The 27,403-nt window shown below is 48.1% G+C and overlaps 1 protein-coding gene across 5 annotated transcripts in view; it reads right to left on the bottom strand.

The window, feature by feature from the left end:
* Window positions 1-27,403, bottom strand: part of Trappc9 (trafficking protein particle complex subunit 9) — a 533,127-nt gene that overhangs the window by 406,737 nt on the left and 98,987 nt on the right. For all 5 annotated transcript variants that reach the window (XM_047546065.1, XM_047546089.1, XM_047546081.1 and 2 more), the window contains 4 exons: window positions 21,529-21,655; window positions 14,150-14,295; window positions 3,204-3,289; window positions 905-1,031 (listed from right to left, as the gene is read on the bottom strand). In XM_047546065.1, coding sequence (XP_047402021.1) covers window positions 905-1,031; window positions 3,204-3,289; window positions 14,150-14,295; window positions 21,529-21,655 — 486 coding nt within the window. The remainder of the gene's footprint in view (window positions 1-904; window positions 1,032-3,203; window positions 3,290-14,149; window positions 14,296-21,528; window positions 21,656-27,403) is intronic.

Raw genomic sequence — 27,403 nt, 5'->3', positions numbered from 1 at the left:
CAAGGGGGTGGTGATCTGCAGGAAAGGAAGTGGCTGGGCTCACCTATTCAGGAGACAGGCAGTCCAGGGCACGGCAGAGGTGGGGCACTGGGGACAACTCCCAAGAAGCTTGCGAGGGCAACTGGCTATGGTGACACCGTCACTGGGATGGGGCCTCAGGGGAAGGTGCCACTTTGGGGAGGAGAGGCAGTGGTTCTGGTTTGACACATGGTATGTGAAGAGACCAAGACGCAAGAGCCTGAGAGGCAGCAGAAAACCCAAAGGAGGCAGGGACACAGCTCAGCGGTGGAGCACTTGCCTAGCGTGCACCATGGCAACAACCAAATCCAGAGAGTGTGGGTCACCAAAGCCCGAGCAGAGCTCTTCCTGTAGGAAGGGTGGCCTCTGAGAGTCAGGTTAGAAAAAAAAAAAAACTGAAAAGTAGGCCCTGGATTCAGTCAGAGAAAACTAAAAACCACCAGTGGCTGGGGGACAGGAGTTTTGGTGAAGTGGCCTGGGCTAGATCTGGGATGCAGGAAGTGACGAACCACTGGGAGGGGAGAAGTGGATCCAAGATGCACGCACAACTCCAAGGGCAAACAAGGAGGCCACAGCAAGGAGACGTCACAGCCTCCCGAGCGCAGTGGGAGAAGCTGAGCACGTGTCTGGAGACCCCCAGAGGACCACCGAAGGCAAAGTGGTGCGGGTGGGGAGGGACAGGATGACCTGCCAGCAGGAGCACAGCCACCACACCACTACACACTCGACCCCAGCTCTTCCCAGGTCTCATCCACAGAAACGCCGTCTCATCCTTATCTTCTCACGGTGAGGACTAGAGGACAGGTGATCAGTTCTAGGCCTCAACAAAGTGATGCGAAAGCTCAGCAGCACTCGGCAAGCAGAACCAGAGAGGAAGTCTCCTTACCATTCACAGTAATCGTTCCAGTTGTCTGCGGGACCCCAACGAGTGTCACTGGGTACAGACCAGATTCTGCAGGAAGGGAAAGTGCAGCAGGCAGAGACTCGAACTCCACTCCACTGGTGAGGAGCCCCTAAAAGCAAAGGAGGCGCATCATGAGCAGGCCCAGCCCAAGCCCATCGTGGATGATCAGGTCTGAAGGAACCTTGAGGCACATGCTTCTACAAGTACACCCAGGACTGTCAGGAATTCATAAAAACCCAGAAGCTTCAGAGATGGTGTGTACAAACATAAATGTAAGAGTATGTGTGTGGGTGTGTGTGTATGTGTGTGCGCACGCACAGAGGAGAATGGGCAGATACAAATGTAAGTATAAAGTGTGTGCAGAGGTGAGTATGCAAATAAAAGTGTGTATGCACAGAAGTGAGTGTGTGGATACAAATGTAAGTATAGGGAGTGTGTGTGCATGCAAGCAGAGGTACGTGTGTACAAATGCAAGCATATGTGTGTATGCACACTTTTCCAACTCGTTCACAGACAGCACCCAGAAGCAAGGACACTCTGACACAGAGTGCACCTAGTGCCTGGATTTTGACCAGAGCTGTGAAATGATTCAGGGGTGGACAGTGTTGGCGGGGGTAGAAGCAGAAAAAACAATTAGATTGTCCCTGGCAGAATATTTTAGCATTTCTTTTATGTCTTTATTTTATTTTATTAGTACCAGGGATTTTTTTTTTTTTTAACCCAGGGCCACTTAACCACGGAGTCACATCCTCAGCCCACTTCATTTTTTTATTTTGAGACAGGGTCTCGCCAAGTTGCTTAGAGCCTCACAAAGTTCCTGAGGCTGGCTTGCGATCCTCCTGCCTCCAGTACCTGAGCCCCTGGGATTACAGGCATACCCCACTGCGCCTGGCTTCTCTTATTTCCTTTGCAAACCGCTAAAGCAGTATGGCCAACTATTAATAATTGTTCATGTGGATGATGGACAGATGTGTGTTATGACCCCCTGTAATGTTTCATATGGTTGAAATATTTCACAATTCAGGTTCTGAAATTTTGGCCATGATTTGTGGGAAATCTCCAAATGGATCTTTTTACTTTATTTTATTCTTTATTATTTCTAAATGTTCATAATAAACACATATTACTTTTAAGCCAGATAAAAATGAAAGACACTTTTTTTTTTTAAATGTGTGAGAAAGAGTATCAGGGCTGCCACTTTAACCATCGGGGGAAATTCTGTAAACACTGACATTTCCTGACCAGACCAGAAGCAGGACACACTGCAGAGGCCTGTCCCAGCCAAGAGGTGGGGAAGGGAAGGCCCAGAGCCAGGCTGGAGCTGCTGGGGGTCTCTCAGCACTTGGGCAGGTTTGGGAAACTCAGGCAGGAAGCATGACTACCAAAGAGTCTCGTCTCCAGGAAGCCCCAACTCTACACCAGGCACGCCCCTCCACGTCCAGGCCTCCCAGCCTACGCCTGGCAGGGACGCAGCTCAGCACTGCATGGAGAGCTGCGGCCTACCCTGTGCCAGGTGGGACCGCTCCTCAGTGGCCACACAGCCCTTTCACGTCAGCACCAGACAGCAGCACCACAGGCAGCACAGCAAAGGTTGAGGTCAAACCCGAGTGGGAGGGGCGGGAGGGGCTCCTCCCGGGGCAGGGGCTGAGCATTTCCAGGGACACCCACCTGCAAGCGAGCCTCTGAGAGCCTGCACTGGGCTCAGGAACATGTCGGGATGGCAAACTGAGACCCACACAGCAGCAGTATAACAGCCCACTCTCCTGCCTCCTGCTCATTCTGCCCTGGGCCCTGATCATCCAGTCACCCTGCAGCCATGGAAAGCTGCTGCTGTTATCGAGCAGGCAGAACGCAGACATCGGAATCTGTGCCGGCCTCAGGTAACTTCAAATCATATCCCATTGGCTAAGCTCAGTTGGTGTGCAAATCAGAGCTCTGTTTATGGATTCAAATGTTCACTGAGTACCAAGCATAAAGAAAGACACAAAAATGACAAAATGTGGTCTTCACTCACAATAAGCTCATAATCTCTGGCAAAATGGAAAAAAAAAGTCACAGGATGTATATGTCAAATATTAAGTAAAAATGTATTTCAGGGGCTGGGATTGTGGCTCAGTAGTAGAGCACTTGATTAGCACATCTGATGCACTGGGTTCAATCCTCAGCAAGACATAAAAATAAATAAACAAAATAAAGTTACAAAAAATATACTTTAAAAAATGTATCTTAATGATAGATTGGTGTTTTTAGCCCAAAAGGCCAAATGTTTGGCAGAGCATACCATGTTCTCAACGCGGAGCTCGAACGGCATTGGGTTGTACACCATCAGCTGAACCTCACACACGTCTCCTTGAACCCACTGGAAATCTACAGAGCACAAAAGAATCCACAGGTTAGTCAGCACCTCTGTGCTTTCTTCAGGTGTCAGGTACCCTCTGGCAACGCACTCGTCCAGTAAGATCCCCTTGGACCTCATTATCACCTCAAGAGGAACAATCCAAAGCTGGTTTTGACACCAGCCCTCTGAATCACTGTAAAGTCCACCATCACTGCCACTCTGATGCACCATGGAGGACGTTTCCCAGGGCATTCAGCAGGTGGCACTGAGACAGTGCCAACCTCCACAGGGAAGGACTTCATGGAGCCAAGCTCCATCCCGAGGGCGCCACCCTTGGCACTGGGTCACAAGCTACTACACACATGGCACTGGTCCAGAGGCTGGCAATGCCGGCAGATGGCAGCAGGGTCAAGGGCACAAAGCATGATTTCCCTGTGCCCCTGAGACCAAGAGAGAAGAGTGTGGTTTCTCCTTCTTTTAACTCCAGGCCACTGCAGTTCAGAGGCAGAACTGTGAAACGACCCTGGCCCCAAAGCTCAGCATACATGCCCGGTGCAAACCCTCCCTGGAGCGCAGACATCGCATGAGGTGATGTCGCGTAACAGTAGTGAAGGGGTTGTGCAGGTGCAACTAAGGTCCCTACCAGTTGCCTCTGAGTTAGCCAAAAGGGCTTCCCAGACAGGTTGATCCAACTGGCTGTGTCTCCAGTGGGGTTGAGACCCCTCCTGCAAGGGTATACGTAGGGGTGGCCTCTAGAAGCAGAGAGCAGTCCCTGTTGACAGCTAGTCACGCAACCTTGAAGCACTGAAGGAAGACCAACCTGGGGAACCTTCAAAACAGACCACTCCCCAGTGGAGCCTTCAGATGAGGATCCGGTGACGAGATTCAGCAAGGACCAACTGAAACTCCTGACCCATGTGGTGAGAAAGATGCTGGAAATATTTTGAGCCACTAGGTAAATTGCAGAAATTTGTCACAAAGCTATGGAAAACCAGTAGAGTGCCCATCCCCACTTCCATTGCCCCTCCACCTGAGGCACCACATCAGGGGACCAGAGGGAACTCAAGATCAAGGGGCATGCTGGCAGGTGTCAGGTGGAAGGCATGTCCAAGCAGGCTACCTCCTTACTCTTGACATGGGTGTCAAGGCCACAGCAGTACAAGGCAGGCGCTCACAAGCCAAATGGGTTAGGTAGTTTGCCTAGGAAGCCTGCCCCTGGCAAGTGCAGCCAACAGGGATTCAGCCCAGGACTCTGACATCAAAGGGGTATCTAGACCTGGCACAGGCAGCTCAAGGCCATGCAGGGCTCTTTCTAGAGCAGGTGCAAGACTTGTTGACCAGAATTCTCCAACCTTCATGGAGATTTCACATCATATTTCCAAGCTATAGCTTTTGTCCCACTTTGTACCAGACACCCTGCACAGAGATTAAGACCAGCTCTCCCACGTCTGTGACAACTAACCAGGCCTGGCATCTTGCAATTGCATAGACCAATGACAAGGCCGCCAGGTGAGTTAGTGCACAAACACTGGCAGAGCTGTGCACTGGCTGAGCGTGAGCCCTGGACAGCACAGTCAATGACCACACTCTACTGGGTCATTAGAACACCTGTTATTCTCATTCTACAAAATGGAAAACCCCTGCCCACTTGATAAATGGGAGCTGCAATTCAAACTCAAGTCCTCCTGGCTCTGAAACCCAAGCGCTTCCCCTACGCTGCCCCCTCAATGGCTGCAGACCCTTTCTCCTTCACCACACCTGCCTGACCACCCTGAACAAGCCCAGGATCCTCTGTGAAGCCACTGCAGGGCTCACCTTCCATCCTCACACACATGAGCACCCAGAACACAGCATGGCCCCTACCGCCCCTCACAGTGCCCCTGACCTGCAGGCGTCTGTAGGGCCCTGACGGTTCCTCACCACAGGTGAGAAAGTCACTGCTTTTTAAAATAAGTCACTATGCCTGTGCTAAGGAATCATTTTCTCTGCAGTCAAAAAACATCATTTTTTAAATCATGCTCTGGGATACTGGAAGGAATGATTTACATTTATGTGGTAAGTTATTTTTGTTTGGAAGAAGGTGGTCCAGCCCACCCTGTGTCAAAGCACATGCCGTTCCTCAATACTCTGTCATAGAAAGATCAGGAAGGCACAGGAGTTGGTAACTACTAAAGACCCTCCGTACCAGCCCTCCTTACTCCATGCTGGCATGCCAGGACCAGCAGCAGCCAGCAGTTCTAGTGCTGACAAGCTCTGTCCACCACACCACAAGGACCCACCTGGCAGGAGAGCTCCCGATCACGACCGCAAATGATGTGCACCATGGCTGAACCTTCTGTTAGAGCTCAGAAAAACACCCTTACATCAGCCATGAAGTCACCTCCACCAAGGTGAGCAAGTGCCATCACCCCTGTGAGGAGCCGCATCACATTGGAACAACTCCCTGGGCATCAAGTCACGGATGGAGACGGCACTCTGCCACCTACTAGCTCTCCCGCCCAGGGCAGGTAATTTGTATCCAGTCTAAATTTTCCCGCTGGTGAACAGGGAGGAGAGCAACACTTGCAGCATCAGTTCCAAACAGCTATGAGAATCTGTGGGCAAAGTGCTCCAGCCTCTCCCCACACACAGAAGTATTTTCCTAATAAGAAGCCTCGACAATTTCCTAGAATTGAAGGGAAAACATAACGAGGCTGGGCTGGCTTCAGGAACAGGCAATCCATGCAGCAGCAACAGCAGCCCCATGTTTGGAGGCCCCATATTTGCTACATGCTTGGCGCTTGCTGTATACAAATTCCTGATACTTTTTTAATAAAGGGCCCTGTGTTTTCATTTGCACTGAACCCCTAAAGGTACACTGGGAGGGAGTCTGACCCCTGCACTATTCTAAATCACCTCCCAAGTTTTTCTCTAAACAAAAGGAGTGAGACTTTCCTTAAGAGTTCTTTAGGGAAAAAAGCATATTGAGAACCAAGAAAGCAGGTAGAGACTCCAGGAAGGCCAGGAGAAGAGTCCATCAGCCCCTAACATCCGTCCAGGTCCACCCTGGAGACAGGAGTCAGGATGCAGCTGCCACTGTCACAAGGCCAGAGAGATGCCCAACTAGCGCAGGGCCCCAGTCCTCTGTCCCTAAGGAGGTGGCATGAGAAGCTCCCCTAGGAGGCCATGCAGTGGCACCCCACCCTCTCTCCTCTTCCTGGGGTGCACACCAGACAGGGTCTGGGGTTCACCACCTACCCACAACCCTGCACATCTGGCTCTTCAGCTTCCTTTCACCCCCAAATGGTCTCTGGAGCAGAGAAGCAGAGTAGGGGAAAAGGCTGGCGCGGTCTTGCAAAACCAAGAACTAGCAATGGAATTTCTAGAACTCATGCATGCATACACAGGACGCACACCCAGGGGTAGGTGCCAACACTCAGGGGCCACATCTTCAGAAACAATTCCTACATCCACAGTCCCAATTCCTAGAACTAAAGGGAAAAAAATAACGAGACTGGATTGGTTTCAGGGACATGCGATCCCACGCTGGTGCCAGCTGCGCTCTCCAAGGCACCGCCCCTCACGTCTCCCTTCACTTTCTTCTCACCTCAACAGGGAAAGTGGGCACAGGCAGAGCCAAGCAGCGGGAAGCCCAGGGCACTCCCCCCACAGTGGCCCAAAGTCTGTGGGGGCCCTGCTCCCAGGGACTGGCACTTGCTGCTCACTCGAGTTCAGCAGTAGGTAACCAGGTGCTGGCAGAGGGCTACCAGGGCCACAACTCCCAAGAACTCCCTTCACACTGTCTCCCCCTTCAGCATCCTGTTCTGGGTCCCGCCTGCATGAACTGAATGGGAGAAGCTATCCAGGCAGGGACTGTGTGACACAGCTCCTCATCCCAAAAGCCCTTCCTGAGTCCAAAGTGCCTCTGGCCTTTACCTACCAACCATCACAGCTTAGCCACACCTGCACCCACCTTGGCCTCTAGCAGGGAAAAATTGCCCAACACAAAGCCTGCTCATAAAAAAAGCAGAATAGGGGAGATCCAAGATGGCGGACTAGAGGGAGGCTGAGTTCCTTGTCAGCCTGTAACTCCAGTTTCAAGCAGAGGATATTTGTTTCTTGGTTCACCTCCCAATCATCTGACAGCAGTCAGCAAACTGATCGCCGACCGCCAGTGGAGCACCAGCTACCTGCTGTTGCCTGGAAGTTCACTGTCAACAGTACCCGCAGGTTTGATTACACGTGGCCGCGGCCATTTTGAGACAAAAGCCAGACCCCGTAGGACTCCTGGCCGGACTGACTGAGCCCCATCTCCAGGATCCCTCAGCCCAACTGACCACTCCCTGCCTCTGGGGCCCTCACATCGACTGACTGCTCCCTGCCGCCAGGACCCCCAGACCAACTGACTGCGCCCTATCACCAGGACCCCAGACCGACTGATTGCAACCAGGCTCCGGGATCCCACAACCACACCAAACACACCCGACCTCCAGGACCCCTGCCTGACCAACCGCATCCCGTCTCTAGGCCCTCCTGCTGACCACAGCCACACCCTGAGCTGCAGCTCCCCATTTGCCAACACATTTGGAAGCCAGAGTGGTCATCTTGGATAATCCTGGAAGCCAGAGCTCCGATATTTGGGTGGGGCAAATTCCATCCTGAGATGCCTGCTGGAGGCTTGAAGCTCATTGTCAGGTACCTCTCAGGTATCAGGCTACTGAAGACTGGGAGGTTTTATTACTATATGATTGTTATACTGTAGATTTTTTTTTTCTCTTATGGAAAAAATTTAAGTTTTTATTTCTTTACATTTCTTGCTCTCTTTTCCTTTTGTTTACCTGTTCCCTCAGAGTCTCTTTCTCCCTTTTTTGCATGCTAACATGCAATTTCTTTTGATTATACTCTCACCCTATTATCTAGAACTTCTGTATATTCTTTTCTTATCCCATTAACAGCTACATTCTACATCCCTCTGTATCCTCTTTGTCCTCCATTAGAAACTGCAGACCTTATTGCAAATCTGTTTGTTTTACTGAAGATAATATTTGAAATCATTCTGTTTATTATGACAATTTTGATATTGTCCTCATAGAGGCTAATTGGTCTAGGATTGCATAGTGTCTGAATTGGGCACTGCTAATATTGATCTCCCCTTAAAGAAAGGGTTTTGGAAACCTATAGGGCCACTATAAGCCTATAGGGGGAAATCTGCAATACCCCAGATCTGCACTGCTAGAGGGGAAGATACGTGAACAACATGAAAAAACAAGGGAAGAAAATGATCCAAACAAATCTAGATTCTATATTAATAGAATCCAATGACAGTATGTTAGAAGAAATGTCAGAAAAGGACTTCAGATTATACATGATTAAGATGATTCACAAAGCAAAGGATGAGATAAGAGAGCAAATGCAGGCAATAAATGATAATAAGCTGAAAGAGCAACTGCAGGAAGAAAAAGATCATTTCAACAAAGAGATTCTCAAAAAAAAAAACAAATGGAAATCTTTGAAATGAAGGAAACAATAAACCAAATAAAAAACTCAATGGAAAGCATCACCAAAAGACGAGACCACTTGGAAGACATAACCTCAGACAATGAAGACAAAATAGTGAATCTTGAAAATAAAGTTGCCCAGAGAAGTTGGTAAGAAATCATGAACACAATCTCCAAGAACTATGGGACATCAAGAAAAGATCAAATTTAAGAATTATTGGGATTGAGGAAGGCACGGAGATACAAACCAAAGGAATGAATAACCTATTCAATGAAATAATATCAGAAAATTTCCCAAACCTGAAGAATGAAATGGAAAACCAAATACAAGAGGCTTACAGAACACCAAATGCACAAAAGCACAACAGATCCACACCAAGGCACATTATAATGAAAATGCCTAACATTCAAAATAAAGATAGGATTTTGAAGGCTGTGAGAGAAAAGCATCAGATTACATATAGGGGGAGACCAATACAGATAGCAGCAGACTTCTCAACCCAGACTCTAAAAGCTAGAAGGGACTGGAACAACATATTTCAAGCTCTGAAAGAACATGGTTGCCAACCAAGAATCCTATACCCAGCAAAACTAACCTTCAGATTTGAAGATGAAATAAAATCCTTTCATGATAAACAAAAGTTAAAAGAATTTACAAATAGAAAGCCTGCACTACAGAATGTTCTCAACAAAATATTCCATGAGGAGGAAATGAAAAACAACAATGGAGGTCAGCAAAGGAAGGAACTACCTTAGAGAAAAACCACTCAAAGGAGAAACCGAGACAAATTAAAAACCAAAAATAAGCCAAATGACTGGGAATACAAATCATATCTCAATAATAACCCTGAACGTTAATGGCCTAAACTCCTCAATCAAAAGACATAGACTGGCAGAATGGATTAAAAAGAAAGACCCAACAATATGTTGCCTGCAAGAGATTCATCTCATAGAAATACACATCCACAGTTTAAAGGTGAAAGGATGGGAAAAAACCTACCACGCACATGGACTCAGTAAAAAAGCGGGGGTTTCCATCCTTATATCAGATAAAGTGGACTTCAAGCCAAAGTTAGTCAGTCAGAAGGGATAAAGAAGGACATTTCATACTGCTTAAGGGAACCATAAATCAGGAAGACATAACGATAGTAAATATTTATGCCCCAAACAATGGTGCATCCCTGTACATCAAACAAATCCTTCTCAATTTCAGGAATCACATAGACCACAACACAATAATTCTGGGTGACCTTAACACACCACTGTCACCACTAGATAGATCTTCCAAACAAAAACCAACCAAAGAAACCATAGAACTCAATAACACAATCAATAACCTAGACTTAATAGACATATATAGAATATTCCATCCATCAATGAGCGGATTCACTTTCTTCTCAGCAGCACATGGAACCTTCTCGAAAATAGACCACATGTTATGCCACAAAACAGCCCTTAGGAAATGCAAAAAAATAGAAATACTGCCTTGTGTTCTATCAGATCATAATGGACTGAGAATAAAAATCAGAAATTACTCCAACACCTGGAGACTAAATAATATGCTATTGAATGAAACATGGATAACAGAAAACATCAGGGAGAAGATAAAAAATTCTTAAGAGGTCAATGAGAACGATGATACAACGTATCAAAATCTCTGGGACACTATGAAAGCGGTACTAAGAGGAAAATTCATTTCATGTAGCGCATTCCAGGAAAGAATGCAAAGTCAACAACTAAATGACCTAACATTACAGCTCAAAGCCCTAGAAAAAGAAGAACAGAATAATAGCAAAAGTAGTAGAAGACAGGAAATAATTAAAATCAGAGCTGAAATCAATGAAATTGAAACAAAAGAAACTATTCAAAAAATTGACAAAACAAGAAGTTGGTTCTTTGAAAAAGTAAACAAAATAGACAAACCCTTAGCCACACTAACAAAGAGAAGGAGAGAGAAGACTCAAATTACTAAAATACAGGATGCAAAAGGAAATATCACAACAGACACCACTGAGATACAGAACATAATGAGAAGCTACTTTGAAAATCTGTATTCCAACAAAATAGAAACTACCGAAGACATTGACAAATTTCTAGAGACATATGCTCCTCCCAAACTGAACCAGGAGGACATACACAATTTAAACAGATCAATATCAAGCAATGAAATAGAAGAAGCCATTAAAAATCTACCATCCAAGAAAAGCCCAGGACCAGACGGATTCTCAGCCAAGTTCTACAAGACCTTCAAAGAAGAACTCATTCCAATACTTCTCAAAGTATTCCAGGAAATAGAAAAGGAGGGTACCCTACCAAACTCATTCTATGAAGTTAATATCATCCTCATACCCAAACCAGGAAAAGACACATCAAAAAAAGAAAATTTTAGACCAATATCCTTGATGAATACAGATGCAAAGATCCTTAACAAAATTTTGGCAAACCGTATCCAAAAACATATTAAAAAAATCGTGCACCACGATCAAGTGGGGTTCATCCCTGGAATGCAAGGATGGTTTAACATTCGTAACTCAATAAACATAATCCATCATGTCAACAGACTTAAGGACAAGAATCATATGGTTATTTCAATTGATGCAGAAAAAGCGTTGACAAAATACAACATCCCTTCATGCTCAAAACACTAGAAAAAAGAGGGATACCTGAACATTGTAAAGGCTATTTATGCTAAACCCATGGCCAACATCACTCGTAATGGAGAAAAACTGAAACCATTCCCTTTAAAAATGGGAACAAGACAGGGATGTCCTCTTTCACCACTTCTATTCAACATTGTCCTCGAAACTAGAAAGAGCAATTAGGCAGACCAAAGAAATTAAAGGGATATGAATAGGAAAAGAGGAACTTAAGCTGTCACTATTTGCTGATGACATGATTCTATATTTAGAGGATCCAAAAACCTCCTCCAGAAAACTTCTAGACCTCATCAATGAAATCAGCAAAATAGCAGTCTATAAAATCAACATGCATAAACCTAAAGCATTTTTATACACAAACAACAAAACAGCTGAAAGGGAAATGAGGAAAACAACTCCACTTGCAATAGCCTCAAAAAAAATAAAATACTTGGGAATCAATCTAACCAAAGAGGTAAAAGATCGCTACAATGAAAACTTCAAAACATTGAAGAAAGAGATTGAGGAAGACCTTAGAAGATGGAAAGATCTCCCATGTTCTTGGATAGGCAGAATTAATATTGTCAAAATGGTCATACTACCAAAGTGCTATACAGACTCAATGCAATTCCAATTAAAATCCCAATGATGTACCTTACAGAAATAGAGCAAGCAATCATGAAATTCATCTGGAAGAAAAAGAAACCCAGAATAGTTAAAGCAATCCTTAGCAGGGAGAATGAAACAGGGGGTATCGCAATACCAGAACTTCAACTATACTACAAAGCAATAGTAACAAAAACAGCATGGTATTGGTACCAAAGTAGACAGGTAGACCAATGGTATGGAATGGAGGACACAGACACAAACCCAAATAAATACAATTTTCTTATACTAGACAAAGGGTCCAAAAATATGCAATGGAGAAAAGATAGCCTTTTCAACAAACGGTGCTGGGAAAACTGGAAATCCATATGCAACAGAATGAAACTAAACCCCTATCTCTCACCCTGCACAAAACTCAACTCACAATGGATCAAGGACCTTGAAATCAGACCAGAGACACTGCATCTTATAGAAGAAAAAGTAGATCCAAATCTTCAACATGTTGGCTTAGGATCAGACTTCCTTAACAGGACTCCCGTAGCACAAGAAATAAAAGCAAGAATCAATAACTGGGATAGATTCAAACTAAATAGCTTTCTCTCAGCAAAGGAAACTATCAGCAATGTGAAGAGAGAGCCTACAGAGTGGGAGAATATCTTTGCCACTCATACTTCAGATAGAGCACTAATTTCCAGAATATATAAAGAACTCAAAAAACTCTACACGAAGACTAAAAATAACCCAGTCAACAAATGGGCTAAGGATATGAACAGACGCTTCAAGCAAGAAGATCTACAAGCAATCAACAAGCATATGAAAAAATGTTCACCATCTTTAGTAATAAGAGAAATGCAAATCAAAACTACCCTAAGATTCCATCTCACCCCAATTAGAATGGCGATTATTAAGAATACAAGCAACAATAGGTGTTGGCGAGGATGTGGGGGAAAAGGTACACTCATACATTGCTGGTGGGGTTGCAAATTAGTGCAGGCACTCTGGAAAGCAGTGTGGAGATTCCTTAGAAAACTTGGAATGGACCCACCATTTGACCCAGCTGTCCCTCTCCTCGGTCTATACCCAAAGGACTTAAAATCAGCATACTACAGAGATACAGCCACATCAATGTTCATAGTTGCTCAATTCACAATAGCCAGACTGTGGAACCAACCTAGATGTCCTTCAATTGAATGGATAAAGAAACTGTGGTATATGCATACAATGGAATATTACTCAGCTATAAAGAATAATAAAATTATGGCATTTGCAGGCAAATGGATGAAATTGGAGAATATCATGCTGAGATAAGTCAATCTCAAAAAACCAAAGGACAAATGATCTCGCTGATAAGTGGATGATGATACATAATGGGGGGTGGGAGGGGGGCAAGAATGGAGGAAGGAGGGACTGTATAGAGGGAAAAGAGGGGTGGGAGGGGTGGGGGGAAGGGAAAAATAACAGAATGAATCAAACATCATTACCCTATGTAAATGTATGAATATGCAAATGGTATGCTGTTACTCCATGTACAACCAGAAATAACATGTATCCCATTTGTTTACAATGAAAATAAATTTAAAAAAAAAAAAGGCAGAATATCTGCTACAATCCTTAAGTGCTGCCATGGTTTGAACAAGGTGGCAGGGGTCCACGGGTGCAAGGGTGGAAACTTGATCTACACTGTGAAGCATTAAGAGAATGGAAACTGAGTTCACTGCTGGCATTTCAAGGCTGAGCCTTCAGGAGGTGACTAGGGTCAAAGAAGGTCAGGAAGGTGGCCCCATGGTTATATCCTGGTGGTTGTCAGAGGGACAGAGTCCAGAAAAGATGCACATCATGTGCTCCTGTCTCTCTGTGATGCCCTGAGTCTTTCTGGTTTCTAGTACTTCCACAAAATCACCTTTCAAAAACTAGATTTTCAAATATCAGTATGGGCACACAGATGAGCCATCCTTAAAGCAGGCATGAACGTGCACACACGGGTGACCAGGCCCAACATACATGCATGCACACAGGTGAGCACACGGAGAAGCCAGCCCTAAAACACACCTACTCACACACGTGCGCACTCAGCCTGGTGATGCAGTCTGAAATCCTGTCCTAAAATTCCAGAACAGTCACTGAGAACCGGGAGCGGGGTGCAGCGGGAAGGCGGGGACAAAGGTCCTACCTATCTTCTTGCTCCGCTCCTCTCCACGGTTGTGTGCGATGATGGGTGAATAGATGAAGGGGCTCTTGGTCGACACACTCTGGCCCAGCAAGCTTTTCATCTTCTGGGGCCGGAGGCTGGCAGGAAGGCTCAGCAGCTTCACGCGCCTATCATTTCAAACAGAACACAAACGCATCAACTGCCTGGGTGGCGTGGCTTTAGGACAGACCTTCCCAAATACCACATGAGAGAAAACCAAGGCGCACTGAGGGAAGAGAGGGCACTCACGCCCAGCAGGACAGGCGGCCAAACGCTGCTGAGGGCTGTACCACCGCCTCTGTGCCTGGGCCCAAGCGGGGTTTGCAGTAAGAAGGGCCAGGCCGAAACCCCACCACCCTGTCGGCCAGCTGCACGCCTCTGGACCCGGCCTTGCCTTCTCCAAGACGCAAGTTCCTGTCCATAAGATGCAGATGGGACCAGTGCCTTGCGCGTGGAACTGGGGTGAGGACCTGGCACAGGGGGCTGCTCAGCAGAGGTGGCTCTTCTCTCAATGTCTCCCTCTCCTGACGGCCTGCCCAGAACACATGGGAGCAAGAGCCTGGTCCACACACTAACCGCACCCCTGCTTTGTCCATGTGAGTGACTGCTCGTGCCAGCACAGGGGCACGTGTCCAAACCCAAGCCTCCAGCATCCACGGAGGCCCTTCCAATCCAAGGAGCCTGAGCACACCAGGGCCTGTTCTCAGGCACTGTCATCAGCACCATCTCAATTAACGTCACGACCACCGTCACAGCTTCAGTGCTCTGATGCTTGTCTCCACACTACCAGTGAGGAAACTGACCCTGTGACTGGAATTGATGAGGACGGGAGGCAGTGCATGTAAACCTCCTTGGCCACCATAAGGCTAGATGGTATTAAGATCTGGAATATTCCTAGGCCTGAGAACGAAAGGACGAGGGGCAGACATGGGGGCACTGAAAGGTCTGTGGGGACACTGGCTGGCTAGCTGTGTGGACATGCTCTCCCACCCTGCCTCCCAGTCTCTTTGCAGGAAGGTGCGGTCACCTGTGTAGCTCTGGCTATGGGCCTGGATACAGCACTTCAAAGCAATGTGCCAGCCTCAGCTCTCTCCTACCACGTGTCAGCCCTGGAGCCTAGGTGTTATGACGGTGACCAAGATGGCATGGCCTGGGTCACTGAGCAAGTCCATAAGGTCAACTGCCCAGACAACAGCCCAACTCGCACAAAGTCTGTGTGAGTGGACAGTTCTGTGCAGTCAGTCAGTGAGGCTTCGGGGTTGGCTTTCCTGCCTTGGCACAGCCCAGTCTCTGGCTAACAGACACCACGTGACAGAGTCCAGAGAGCACCACCGCTCTCAGCTGGGAGGTCCTGGGGCAACAGGGTGCTCCACCACTGGGCTACACTCCCAGCCCTTTTTATTTTTTATTTTGAAACAGGGTCTCACTAAGTTGCCCAGACTAGCCCTGAACTCACAACCTTCCTCCTCAGCCTCCAGAATTGCTGGGATGACAGGCGTGTGCCACCCTGATCAGCTCTCAGCCATTTTTGAATAAGTGCCTATACTGCTTCCCCAAATGGTAAAATTAACCTGAAAAGTTTAAGTTTAAATGCACCCGAGCAACTCAAAGCTCACTCTGGCTGCCAGGTTGGATCTTTATTAATTTAAATGCCTTCATTAACTCCAGATCCCTTTTCTGGGTTGAAGGAAATCAATGTTCATCAAAAAAACAATTGATGAGTCCCCAGCCCTTCTCATTTCCACTCGCAAATTAAAGACTCCTTGGTTAACTGAAAATGAAACTTAAATTCAATTCCAATTTCTTCTTTAATAATCCACAGCATAGGAGGAAAAAAAGACTATGAGATGGCAGATGAACTTTTCCATAAAAAGAAGCAATAAACATACATAAATGTTTTCTGAAAGATCCACAACAAAACACTCTGTGACCTGATATTCCTCTGTTGGCTTTTATGTACACACTTCCTCTTTCTGTGGAAACTTCTATGAGGAATAAACTAAGACCTCTTACTACTTTGTCTGCCAGCTCCTAAAACTATGGAAAGCAGTGCCTGGCACTAGGCCTGGCAGCTTCTTGGTGGCTGAGGTCATACTTGACCACTGCTGAGCCCAGAAGGGTCAGCTGAGGCCAGGCCCACTTCGGGCAATCAAGGCACGTTTGATTAGTGAATTTAGGAGTAGAATTAAATAGGGCTGTATTTTGGCTCATTTTTCTTATTAATCTGTATCATGATTACATAAAAACACTTTGGGGTGAGCCTAGTTCATGCTCCCAGGCCTTGGAGAACAGGTGAGATTTTCCTATCACTTGCTAAGATGGTTTTACTGTCAAAAACTAAGGAAGACCTCAACCAAAAAGAAAATGGCTCCAAACACCTATTCTAAAAAAAATCACAGATCTGAGACATCTCCGACAGTAAATTAGCTTATATCTAATAATTTCAGACATGTTTAACCAACTTTTTCTGTAATGCAACAGGAGCTGGAGCCCTCAAACACTCTCCCTGCACCTACAGGAATGGCTTGCAAAGCCTGTCTTGATTTTTCAAATTAAACTGGTGAAGCCCACACTCCTGGACACTGGACTTGGAGGCATTTCCTAACGTATTCACATAGCCCGAGACTTGTTTCTAAGGAAAACCTTGCCCCGCGTAGTTTCCACTGCCTCCCCTCAGCAGCCCACGCTCCGGGCCCACTGTGCACCGGCACCGACTGGCACCGGCACACCTGCCCTCCTCTGAACTCTGCTGCCCACCTCCCGCCACCTCGCTCGCAGGCAGCCTCGTTCCTGAAGAAAGGCCCACTGTGGCCTGGGCATGGACTGCTCTGCAAGTCCCACCATGTGGCTGAGCAAGCCAGACAACAGAGGACACACCCCCACCCTCTGGGGGAACTGCACAACCCCAGCGTGAGTGGTCCACATCCGCTCAGGAGGGACAGAGGGCTGCATGACCAACCAGGCTGCTTCTTGCTGATGATGATAGCGAAATCACACCTTTTCCCATTTCTGCCATCAAAGATAATATGAACTTCCAAAAATGAGGAAAGTTACATTTCAGCATTCCTTGTGAGAGGATGGAACTAAATTCAGTTGATTTAATTTAACATGTTTAGAGAAAGGAATGACTGGAAGGCAAGAGTGGAGAGACTGTGAAGCGAAGGACAACTCCCTGGGCTCCAGGGCACCCGAGCCTGTGGAGAGGCTGCAGCTCAGGAGCACCTGGCCCAGCGCTTGCTGCGATCGCATGGGAAGGTGGAAGGAGGTACCCTCGACTGCAGCCTGGGCAGAGGAGACGGGGGCTCCAAGAAGTGCCCAGGACTAACTTCACACAGGATCTGGACACAAGACTGCTGGACCCACCTGTGTTTCCTCACATTACAGAAAGGCACAAACAGGAGGTGGCTGCCGCACTTCTCCCTGAGACTTAAAGAAGCATGCAGTGTCCCTCACAAGTCACCACAGGGAAATGGACAAGAGCAACAGGGCAGCCTCCTCACGGAGAGCCACGGCAGCCCTGTGGAGGAAAAGGGCCTTGCTCTGACAGGAGGAGAGTGTGCAGTCCAGGGACCATGGGACAAGACATCACACGCACTCCAATTCTTCCTATTTCCAAATGGCAAAAACTCGGGAGAACGGCACAAAAATAAACCTGGAAAATACATGAAAGTAACATTATATCTGGCTAAAAATTAATCTGGAATGAAAACAAACCTATTTGTTGATAAAAAACAGGAACATGTAACCGGTCCTCTGGGTCAGAAGAGCCCAGGTCCAGGGACGATGAGGGGTGGCCTATAGCCAGGGTCATGCCTGGCTCCCAGGGACTTCCTCAGGGCTTCCCCAGGAAGGCAGCTGCCACTCAGTGCCATGTCTCCATGGTCCACACCACGGTGCGGAGGCCAAAGCCTGGGCTTCCTGTTCAGGGCGGCACAGTAGGGAGGGGACTTGGGCATGTCACACTCAGTCCTTGCTGCTCTGCTCCCCTCCTCCTGGGCCCCAGTTCCTGGGCTTCGCTTTAGAAAACCACACGGGCCCACCACCCCCACCCCGGCAGCTTGCTGTTAGACTTAGACCTGAGTCCACGACCCCATGAGAGGCAGTGAGGGGCCAGGGACACAGCCTCCTTCACAGGTGTCTCCAAAGGCTACCTCTCTCTTTTCCTGGACCCTGTGGGAAGAGGACGTGACATCTGGAGCTGCTGCTGCCACTCTGATGCCTCCTGGGGCTGAAAACTAATGTCCCCCACAGCACAGCACAGCCACGGGAGGGAAACCAGGTTCCCCAGGCTGCGTGAGTGCCCGCCCCAGCCTGCCTCTGTTCCCCTGGGCTTTTGGGTATACATGCCCTAAATCCTCTCTGCCTACATAGTCTAGGCAGGTTTTCTAACCATTGCTACAAAAGAACTCGAATGGATACGTCCCTCTGCTCACTGAGCACGCTCAGAGGCCAGAGCCAGGCCAAACAAAGAGCTCTTCCGAGTGCTCTTAAAGAAAGACGGGTGCCCACAGAGACGTGTGCTCACGTTCCACGGCTGCTGGCCAGAAGGACACAGCAGACGCTGCAGCAGATACTGTGGGCGGGCTAGGCAAACGCCAGTCCTGACCCTCTTCCTTGGCTGCCTGTGCTGCAGTCCAGAAGAGCTGTGTGCAGGCAGCCTCACCTTCCCTCATGACCAGAGGCCACAAGGCACACTTCTAGGTGGGGAGACTGGGGCAGAAACCCACAGTGAATCTGTCAGGAACACTCTGTCCTGTTATCAAAGGAGAGCCCTCCCTGAACCTCCCCTCCTTCCTCCTGCTTGGGTGCACGTGTGTTACCTAGAGCAGCTGCAGTCACCTGTAATCGTGCGGTAAAGGCAGAATCATAGAGAGGCACCGTTCTCAGATTCTTCATAAATAAGAAAAATAACCTCCTCCTGGACTCGTAGCCAGGCTGTTTAATGCTCTTCACAGCTGAAGTGACACCTAACTTACACAGAAGGTAGTCATTGCTACCTGGGCACCTTCAAAAAAGCCTCAAAGAGGACGTAACCCTTGAGCTAATCTCATACGACAGAAAGCACCCCCAGGCAGACAGAGAAGAGGCCGTGCTTCGGGCAGATGAGGCCTGAGCCCATCACACATCTGAGCTACCCATGGGTCTCTACAAGGGGCAGGGGACAGCCGGACCAAGCAAACAAGGGGCTCACAATCAAGGCCAGACAGGGTGGCCCCGAGGCCCGGCCAGGCACTGAAAGCAGGGAAGGGCGGTGCACAGGCTGCAGCCACACGTGTGGCTTTCCTATCTTCCCTAAAAGCTCCCGCCACAGATGGGGCAGCAGCGCTCCCCTGGGCGGAAAGGTCTGTCCCCAGGACTCTGGCACCACGGCTCAAGCACTGGTTCTTCCCAGACTTTCACGGGTCCTGGCATAAACGATGCTCTCTTAACCCATCACCGGGACAATCCAGGCTGACTTGTCCAGCTAACGGTCTCTGAAACCATAAAGGACAGGCTACACAGACAGCGGGCAGTGCATAAGATCAGCTTGGAGAAAACAGTCTGTGACCACATCAGGTGGCAGAAGAGCACAAGGACACCAGCAGACCCAGCTGCTGGCAGGAAAGCTCTCCGAAGGGCTGGGAAGACCTTGGAAGCCAAGGAGGGGCCTACAGCAGACTTACCCAGTGGTATCTGCCTAAATGTAACTATTACTCTCTGCCCAGTTTGCTCTATCTCATGTTTGTAAACAGCTCAGGGATGAAAATATTAACATGACAGTATTTTTAGGCACAGCAGTGTTTGAAATGTGGGTATAAAAGAGTCCCCAGATGGGGGCTGGGGTTGTGGCTCAGTGGTAGAGCACTTGCCTACCAGTTGTGAGGCTCTGGGTTCAATTCTCAGCAGTGCATATAAATAAATAAAATAAAGGTCCATCAACAACTAAAAATATATAGAGAAACAAAGGTTGACTGGGCGCTCATGTGTGCCACGTACCATGCTCCACACTGCGTGCCCATCACTCAGCTGAAACGAAGCCAAGCAGCCCTGCAAGAGACCTTACACCCATCTTAAAACAAGGGAGAGGAGGCTGCTGGAGAACAGACCCAGCTGTGCGGCTGCCTCAGCAACCAGCGGTCTCTGGGCCTCTGCAGGGGAGGAAGCTCTAGTCTTCCTTGGTTCCAAAGCCCTACCAGTACCAATCTTCCCCAGTTTCACTGACAAGAGGCCTGAGTGCTCAGACATCCAGATCTAGCATCAGAAGCCCAGAAAGTTCTAGGAAGTTCGGAATGTCCAATTATGCAATGCTTTCTGAATTGAAAAAAATATCTAAGTCATGATGCAGATAAAAAATTATTAAGAAAGGTTTTTCCAGTTTATTTTTAAAAAATGAATCATGACCTTAATCCCAAATCAAACATATTCCACTCTAAGTCTTGCTCATAGGAAAGCCCAGAAGGGACCCTTTCCTTTCCTGTCCACATCAGGGAGGAGGAAGCAGCACGTCACAGAATGGGGCTTCCTGCCCGGGTCTGCACGCACGCACGGCTCTCTGACACCCAGCCGGCACCCGAGCGCAGTGTGGCACGGCCCAGGCTTCCCGGGTTTCAGTTCTTGATGGAGAGGAGCGGGGATAAGGAAACTGAAGCCCAGAAAGATCAGGGGCTCTTGTCACCCAGGCAGCAGGCCTGTGAGTTGGCCCAGGTCTCCCCACTGCAGCGCAAGGCCACGGGACCCAGGGAAGAGCAGCAAGCAGCACTTCCAAGGGGGCTGGTGCCTTCTGCTGTGGAACCCTGTGCTACAGCACTCCATTCTGCCGTTTCTAGAATCTCACTACCCTCTGAGAGACAGTGGCACAGAAAGGGGGCCACAGGAAGGAGACCCCAGGATGGGGACCCAAGGACAGCTCACTGTGGCAGCCACTTACTGAGGGTGAGCAGTGCTGAACTTTATACCACAGCAGCAGGACAGGGCCCAGAAACCTGGCAGATGGAACCTGAAGTTGGCAAAGGCACCAGAGCTACCCACTGCCATCAGCAGGACACAGGCCAAGAAAAGAGATGCCTGGAAGCAGGAGAGGGACAGGACAGGCCAGTTTCCATCACAGTTCAGTGGTCGCAGTGCAGCCAGGGACACAGGAGACCCATTTGCAGGCAGTTCAGCCATCTGACAGGCGTGGGACCACAGTAGTCACATGATGCCACTGGATTTTCTCACGTACGACACCCACTCTTCCAAAGACTGCTGGCACGGTTCACAGGCTGACAAGCCAGATTCGCAGCCGGCAAACACGGAGCTCCCCTTGATCTCCACACACGACCAGACCAGGGCAGGAGTGGGCACGAGGTGCACCCTGCTGTCTGGGCACAGGGCCGGCTCACCTGACAATGGGCAGCTTGGTGAAGGGCACCGGAGGCAGCATGAGGCCATCGGGGAGAGTGATGGGCTCCATGGTCCCAGGGCACTTGGATGTGTAGCTCTCCAGGCTTTGAGTCACATCTTTTTTCTCTGAAGATAAAATATAAACAAAATAAAAGTTCATTAGACAAAAGCAAAACTGGGGGTTTTTGTTTCTTTTATTTGTTGCAATCAACACCAGTCCAGTGAGTCCAATCTTACAGCAGAAATAAGGGTCAGTGACTACCAGAGATGAGAACTAAGCAGACCCTTTATCTGACTTACATGAATAATCTTGAGCGGCTGCTCCCTGCAGGCCTCAAGCTGCCATCCAGGAGAACAAGTCCTTACCCAACTCCAGGAAAGCCAGGCAGGCCCGCAGAATCAGTACATCTCAGCAACTGCTAGGACCAAGCACAATGCCAGGACCTGTCCCCAAAGAGTACCCAGTCTATTTAGATGACAGGTAACTTGAGCAAATAATCACAGATTGACACTTTTATGTAAACATAGAGCTTCGTGAGGTAAGACTGCTCTCTTCCCCAACCCCATCCCTTCCACTAGAAGGAAGAAGAGCAGATACAGCCAGTGACAACAACACGTGCTCACTGTCCAGGCAGGCTCTGGACACAGCTCAGACCCTGCAACATCTCCAGCACTGTGAGGTCGAGAGCCCCCACATGCTCAGGAGATGACTTGGGACAGCAGCAGGCAGTACTATTCCCACATCACAGAGGAAAAACCTGAGACCAAGCAAAGAGTGCAGCTTGTCCAAGACCATGAACTCAGCCCCAAGTCTGTAGTCTTCTTACTGCAGCATCTTAAGAATTAAGAAAAGGCCAAGTGCAATGGCACACGCCCGTAACCCCAGTGACCCGGAAGGCAGGAGGATCACAAGTTGGAGGCCAGCCTGGGCAACTTAGAGAGACCCTGTCTCAACAATAAAATGAAAAGGGTTAGAGATGTGACTCGGGGTAGAGCACTACTGGTACAACAAAAAGAACCAAAACCAAGAAAAGCAAAGACGGCGGGGAGATGGGTGTGTGCCTGGTTCATGCCTGCTGCCGCTGTGGAAGGAAGGCAGGAGCTAGACAGAACATCAGCAGAGGGTACAATCAGAGCAGTGACGTGGGCCCAGGATGGGTGGAGGTGGCCTTCCCTGCCCCGCCCGCTGGAGGGGAGGCACTAGCCCTTCTGCGTCTCAGCCCTTAGAAGGAAGCACCCAGGGCCAACCGGACACTGCATCAAGGAACAGCGGCCTGCAGACAAGGGTGCTGGATGAACCGAAATGATGACCACTGTGGCACTATCACAGGCTGCAAGGGACAGGCTGGACAGCAGGCAGAGAGAAGGCCAAGGGCTGCACAGAGAGCCCAAGCTCTCTTCGGGCTGGGAACCACAGCGAGGGCTAAGGCGGGAACTCCCTGGATCCCTAACCCTGACCCTAATCACAGAGACTGGCTTTCAGCCACAGAGATTTTCTGTCCAGGCGGCTTTCTCCAGGAAGCAGGAGGCAGGAAAGTAGACAGAACTACTTCTGAATACAACACAGCAATGCTCATCCGCAACATGAAAAAAATCTTTAAATAATCAAATCATTTTCAATTTATAGACGATAAATCTCCCCAAGGGCTCCAGCTGATGCTATGCAAATTACCTAATTTGCCTAGTGATGGGCAGAGCACTTGTGGTTCAGGTGTCTTATTAGGCTAAATTAGGCCAGCTCCAAGTACACTCTCAGTAAACGCACTACAACGAAGAAGGAAATAATCCACGGACGAAGACTAATGCTTCCCAAGAAGTCAGCCCCACACAGGGGCTGAGTGAGCTGCAAAGACCTTGCTGGAGAGCAGAGCCCACGGCGAGCGGCTGGCTGAGGCATGGCCTGCAGGTCCGCCAGCAGGGACCCCTTGTGCTGCGGCTACCTCTGCCTGCCTCCTAGAGAGGATCCCGTGGGGGCCCACAGTCACTCCTTCTCCTTGGTCACAGCCGGGCGCACCTCTCCAACTGCCTGGGGACACCCTGCCAAGCACATTTTTGCTTTACCCACTGTGTGCTCAGAGTGCATCCCCAAATTCACATATTAGGAGCTGCATGCCCCATGGGACAGTGTCAGGGGTGGGGCCTCGGGGGAGCATTTAAGTCACGCGGGCTTTGCCCGCAGGAACAGACCTGTGCCATTTGAAAGGGTCTGCTAGGGAAGTTTGACCCTTCTGCCTCCTGCCAGGTGAGGACGGAGCGTTGGAGGCACCACCAGATGCCAGCGCCTTGACCTTGGACTGGCAGCCTCCAGGACTGTGGGAACTTCGCTGTGTGCAATGCTCAGTCTGTGGTGCTCTGCTGCGGCAGCATGACCAGGATGCCCACCATCAACAGACGCTAACCTGCCGGGTAGAGGAGGGACAGTCACCTGCCTCGGGAGCCAAGGAGATCGGGGACAACTTTCAATGACGTCTCCGCTTTCCTGGCTGTCACTGCCCTTACTGTCAGAGGCCCGCCCAATCCCCAGTGCTGGAAAAGCATCCAGAGGCCAGGACTGCCTTTCCAGGCTGCGCGGGGCCCGGGAACAGGTGCTTCTCAGCTTCCTCTTTCCACACGACCAGGGGTCTCCGTGGCGATGTCTGTGAGGCATCTGGAGTGGGGTGCTGGTGTGACCACAGCAGCGCCCACCTGCCGTCACGCTCCTCTGGCCTGGTTCCTGCTGGACTCCAGTTGCAGCCAGACACCACTGCCCAGATCAGCTGCCCCACGGATGACTCGAGGTGGCCCTCTATGCAGCTCGTTTCTCTGCACTCGTAACTCTGGGTTTGTCCTGAAGGAAGAATGCTTCCCGCATCAACCGTTTGTTTATCCTAACACACACGACACCCACAGGAGGCTACAAGCGGTGGCGTCCCTGCTGTGGTCCGGGTGGAGAACAATGCCTGTGCAGCCAGGGACGGCCAGTGGGGTGCCTTACTCAGTCCCCCCACCAGCAGACGATCCCCGCACAGCTGGCTGTGGCCACGTTTCTCTCTGGTGTGTTAGGGTTGTACATACTGATGGGGTTTGTCGCCATGTCTGTACACGAACACAATGTAACAAGGTACTCTGGTCACTCTCCTGCCCCAGCGTCCCCGCCCTCCCTGCCTCAGACCCCTAAACCGCCCCTCCACTGATCTCCCTCGGATTTTCCTGAGATCCCCACCTTTCCACCCCTCTTTTCCTTTTGCCTCTCCAGTCTCCACTTGTAAGGGAAAACAAGGCCTTTGACCTTCTGAGTTTGACTTATTTCACTTAACATGACTGTCTCAACTTCCATCCAGGTTTCTCCACGTGACACAATTCATGTTTCTTCATGGCTGGATAAAGTTCCTTTGTGCATACGTACCACACATTCCTCATCCGTTCACTGAAGGACGTGAGGGCTGGTTCCACAATGTGGCTGCTGCGAACTGTGCTGCTATAACCGTGGGCACGCACCTATCACTGTGGTAGGACAACTTGAATTCTTCAAGGGAAACCAAGGGGTAAGCAGCTGGGTCGTACAGTAGCTCCGGGCCTACTTTCTGAGGAACCTCCACACTGATTCCCATAGTGGTTGACTAATTCGCAGTCCCACCAACCGTGCAGGGTGTTCCTCTTCCGCCACATCCTCTTGGGCATTTATTATGGTTGGTTTTTGATGACTGCCATTCTGACTGGTATGAGATAAAATCTCAGGGTAGTTTTGATTGGCATTTCCCTAACTGCTAATGATGTTGAACATTTTTTCATCTGTTTGTTGGCCATCTGTATTTCTTCTTTTGAGAAGTGTCTGTTCAATTCATTTTCACATTTATTACTTGTGTTACATTCTTTTCTTGTAATTTGTAGTTCTAGATGGACACAATACTTTTTATTTTATTTATTTATGTGGTGCTGAGGATTGAAGCCAGTGCCCCACACATGCAAGCAAACACTCCGCCATGAACCATGACCCAGCCCGTTATTCTTTTTTTGCTTTGTTTTGTAAGTACCTTTTTAAAAAATTTCTCTTACTATCAACACCACCATTGATCTATTTTTTTTATAAATAACATTTTTAAATGTTTTTCCCATCCCCACCGCCCCACCCTTCCCCTCACTTCCCCCTGCATTATCCAAAGTTCCTTCATTCTTCACTACCTACCTCCCACTATAAATCAGCATCCACTTATCAGAGAAAATATTAAGCTTATGGTTTTTTGGGCTTGGCTTATTTCACATAGCATGATATTCTCCAGTTCCATCCATTTACCTGCAAATGCCATAATTTCATTCTTCTTTAAGGCTGGGTAATATTCCATTGTGTATATACATCACATTTTCTTTATCCATTCATCTGTTGAAGGGCACCTAGATTGGTTCCATAGTTCAGCTATTGTGAATTGAGCTGCTATAAACATTGATGTGGCTGCCTCATTATAGTATGCTGATTTTAAGTCCTTTGGGTATAAACCAAGGAGTGGAATAGCTGGGTCACATGGTGGGTCCATTCCAAGTTTTCTGAGGAATTTCCACACTGTTTTCCAGAGTGGTTGCATCAATCTGCAGTCCCACCAGCAATGTTTGAGAGTGTACCTTTTCCCCACATCCTCACCAACACTTACTATTGCTTGCATTCTTGATAACTGTCAATCTGACTGGAGTGAGATGAAATCTTAGTTTTGATTTGCATTTCTCTAATTGCAAGAGATGATGAACATTTTTTCATGTTTGTTGATCAACTATATTTCTTCTTCTGTGACATCTGTTCAGTTCCTTAGCCCAGTTATGGATTGGGTTATTTGGTTTTTCGGTGTTGAGTTTTTTGAGTCCTTTACAGATCCTGGAGATTAGTGCTGTATCTGAGGTGTGTGTGGTAAAGATTTTTTCCCAATCTGTAAATCTCTCTTCACGTTACTGATTGTTTCCTTTGCTGAGAAGAAGCTTTTTAGTTTGAATACATCCCATTATTGATTCTTAATTTTACTTCTTGTACCTTAGGAGTCTTATTAAGAAGTCAGGTCCTAAGCCAACGTGATGGAGACTTGGGTCTACTTTTTCTTCTATTAGGTGCAGGGTTCTCTGTTCTAGTGTCTAAGTCTTTGATCCACTCTGAGCTGATTTGTGCAGGGTGAGAGATAGAGGTTTAATTTCATTTTGTTGCATATGGATTTCCAGTTTTCCCAGCACCATTTGTTGAAGAGGTTATCTTTTCTCCAGTGAATGTTTTTGGTGCCTTTGTCTAGTGTGAGATAACTGTATTTATGTGGGTTTGTCTCTGTGTCTTCTATTTTGTACCATTGGTCTATATGTCTATTTTGGTGCCAATACCATGCTGTTTTGTTACTACTGCTCTGTAGTATAGTTTAAGTTCTGGTAGTGTGATGCCTCCTGCTTCGCCCTTCTTGCTAAGTATTGCCTTGGCTATTCTGGGCCTCTTAAATTTCATGATTGCTTTTTCTAGTTCCATGAAGAATATCATTGGGATTTTAACAGGAATTGCTTTGAATCAGTATAACTCTCTTGGTAGTATGGCCATTTTGACAATATTAATTCTGCCTATCCAAGAACAAGGGAGATCTTTCCATCTTCTAAGGTCTTCTTAAATTTCTTTCTTTAGTGTTCTGTAGTTTTCATTGTAGAGATCTTTCACTTCTTTTTGTTACATTGATTCCTGAGTTTTTGTTTTTGTTTTTTTGAGGCTATCGTAAATGGGGTAGCTTTCCTAATTTCTCTTGCAGTGGATTCATCGTTTATATATAGGACTACATTTGATTGATGAGTATTGATTTTATATCCTGCTACTTTGCTGAATTCATTTATCAGTTCTAGAAGTTTTCTGGTGGAATTTTTTGGATTTTCTAAATATAGAAT

This window comes from Sciurus carolinensis, chromosome 1, assembly GCF_902686445.1.
Source record: "Sciurus carolinensis chromosome 1, mSciCar1.2, whole genome shotgun sequence".
NCBI classification, from domain to species: domain Eukaryota; kingdom Metazoa; phylum Chordata; class Mammalia; order Rodentia; family Sciuridae; genus Sciurus; species Sciurus carolinensis.
Note: the sequence above shows the minus strand (reverse complement) of the source record. Positions and strands in the feature narration are given on the sequence as shown.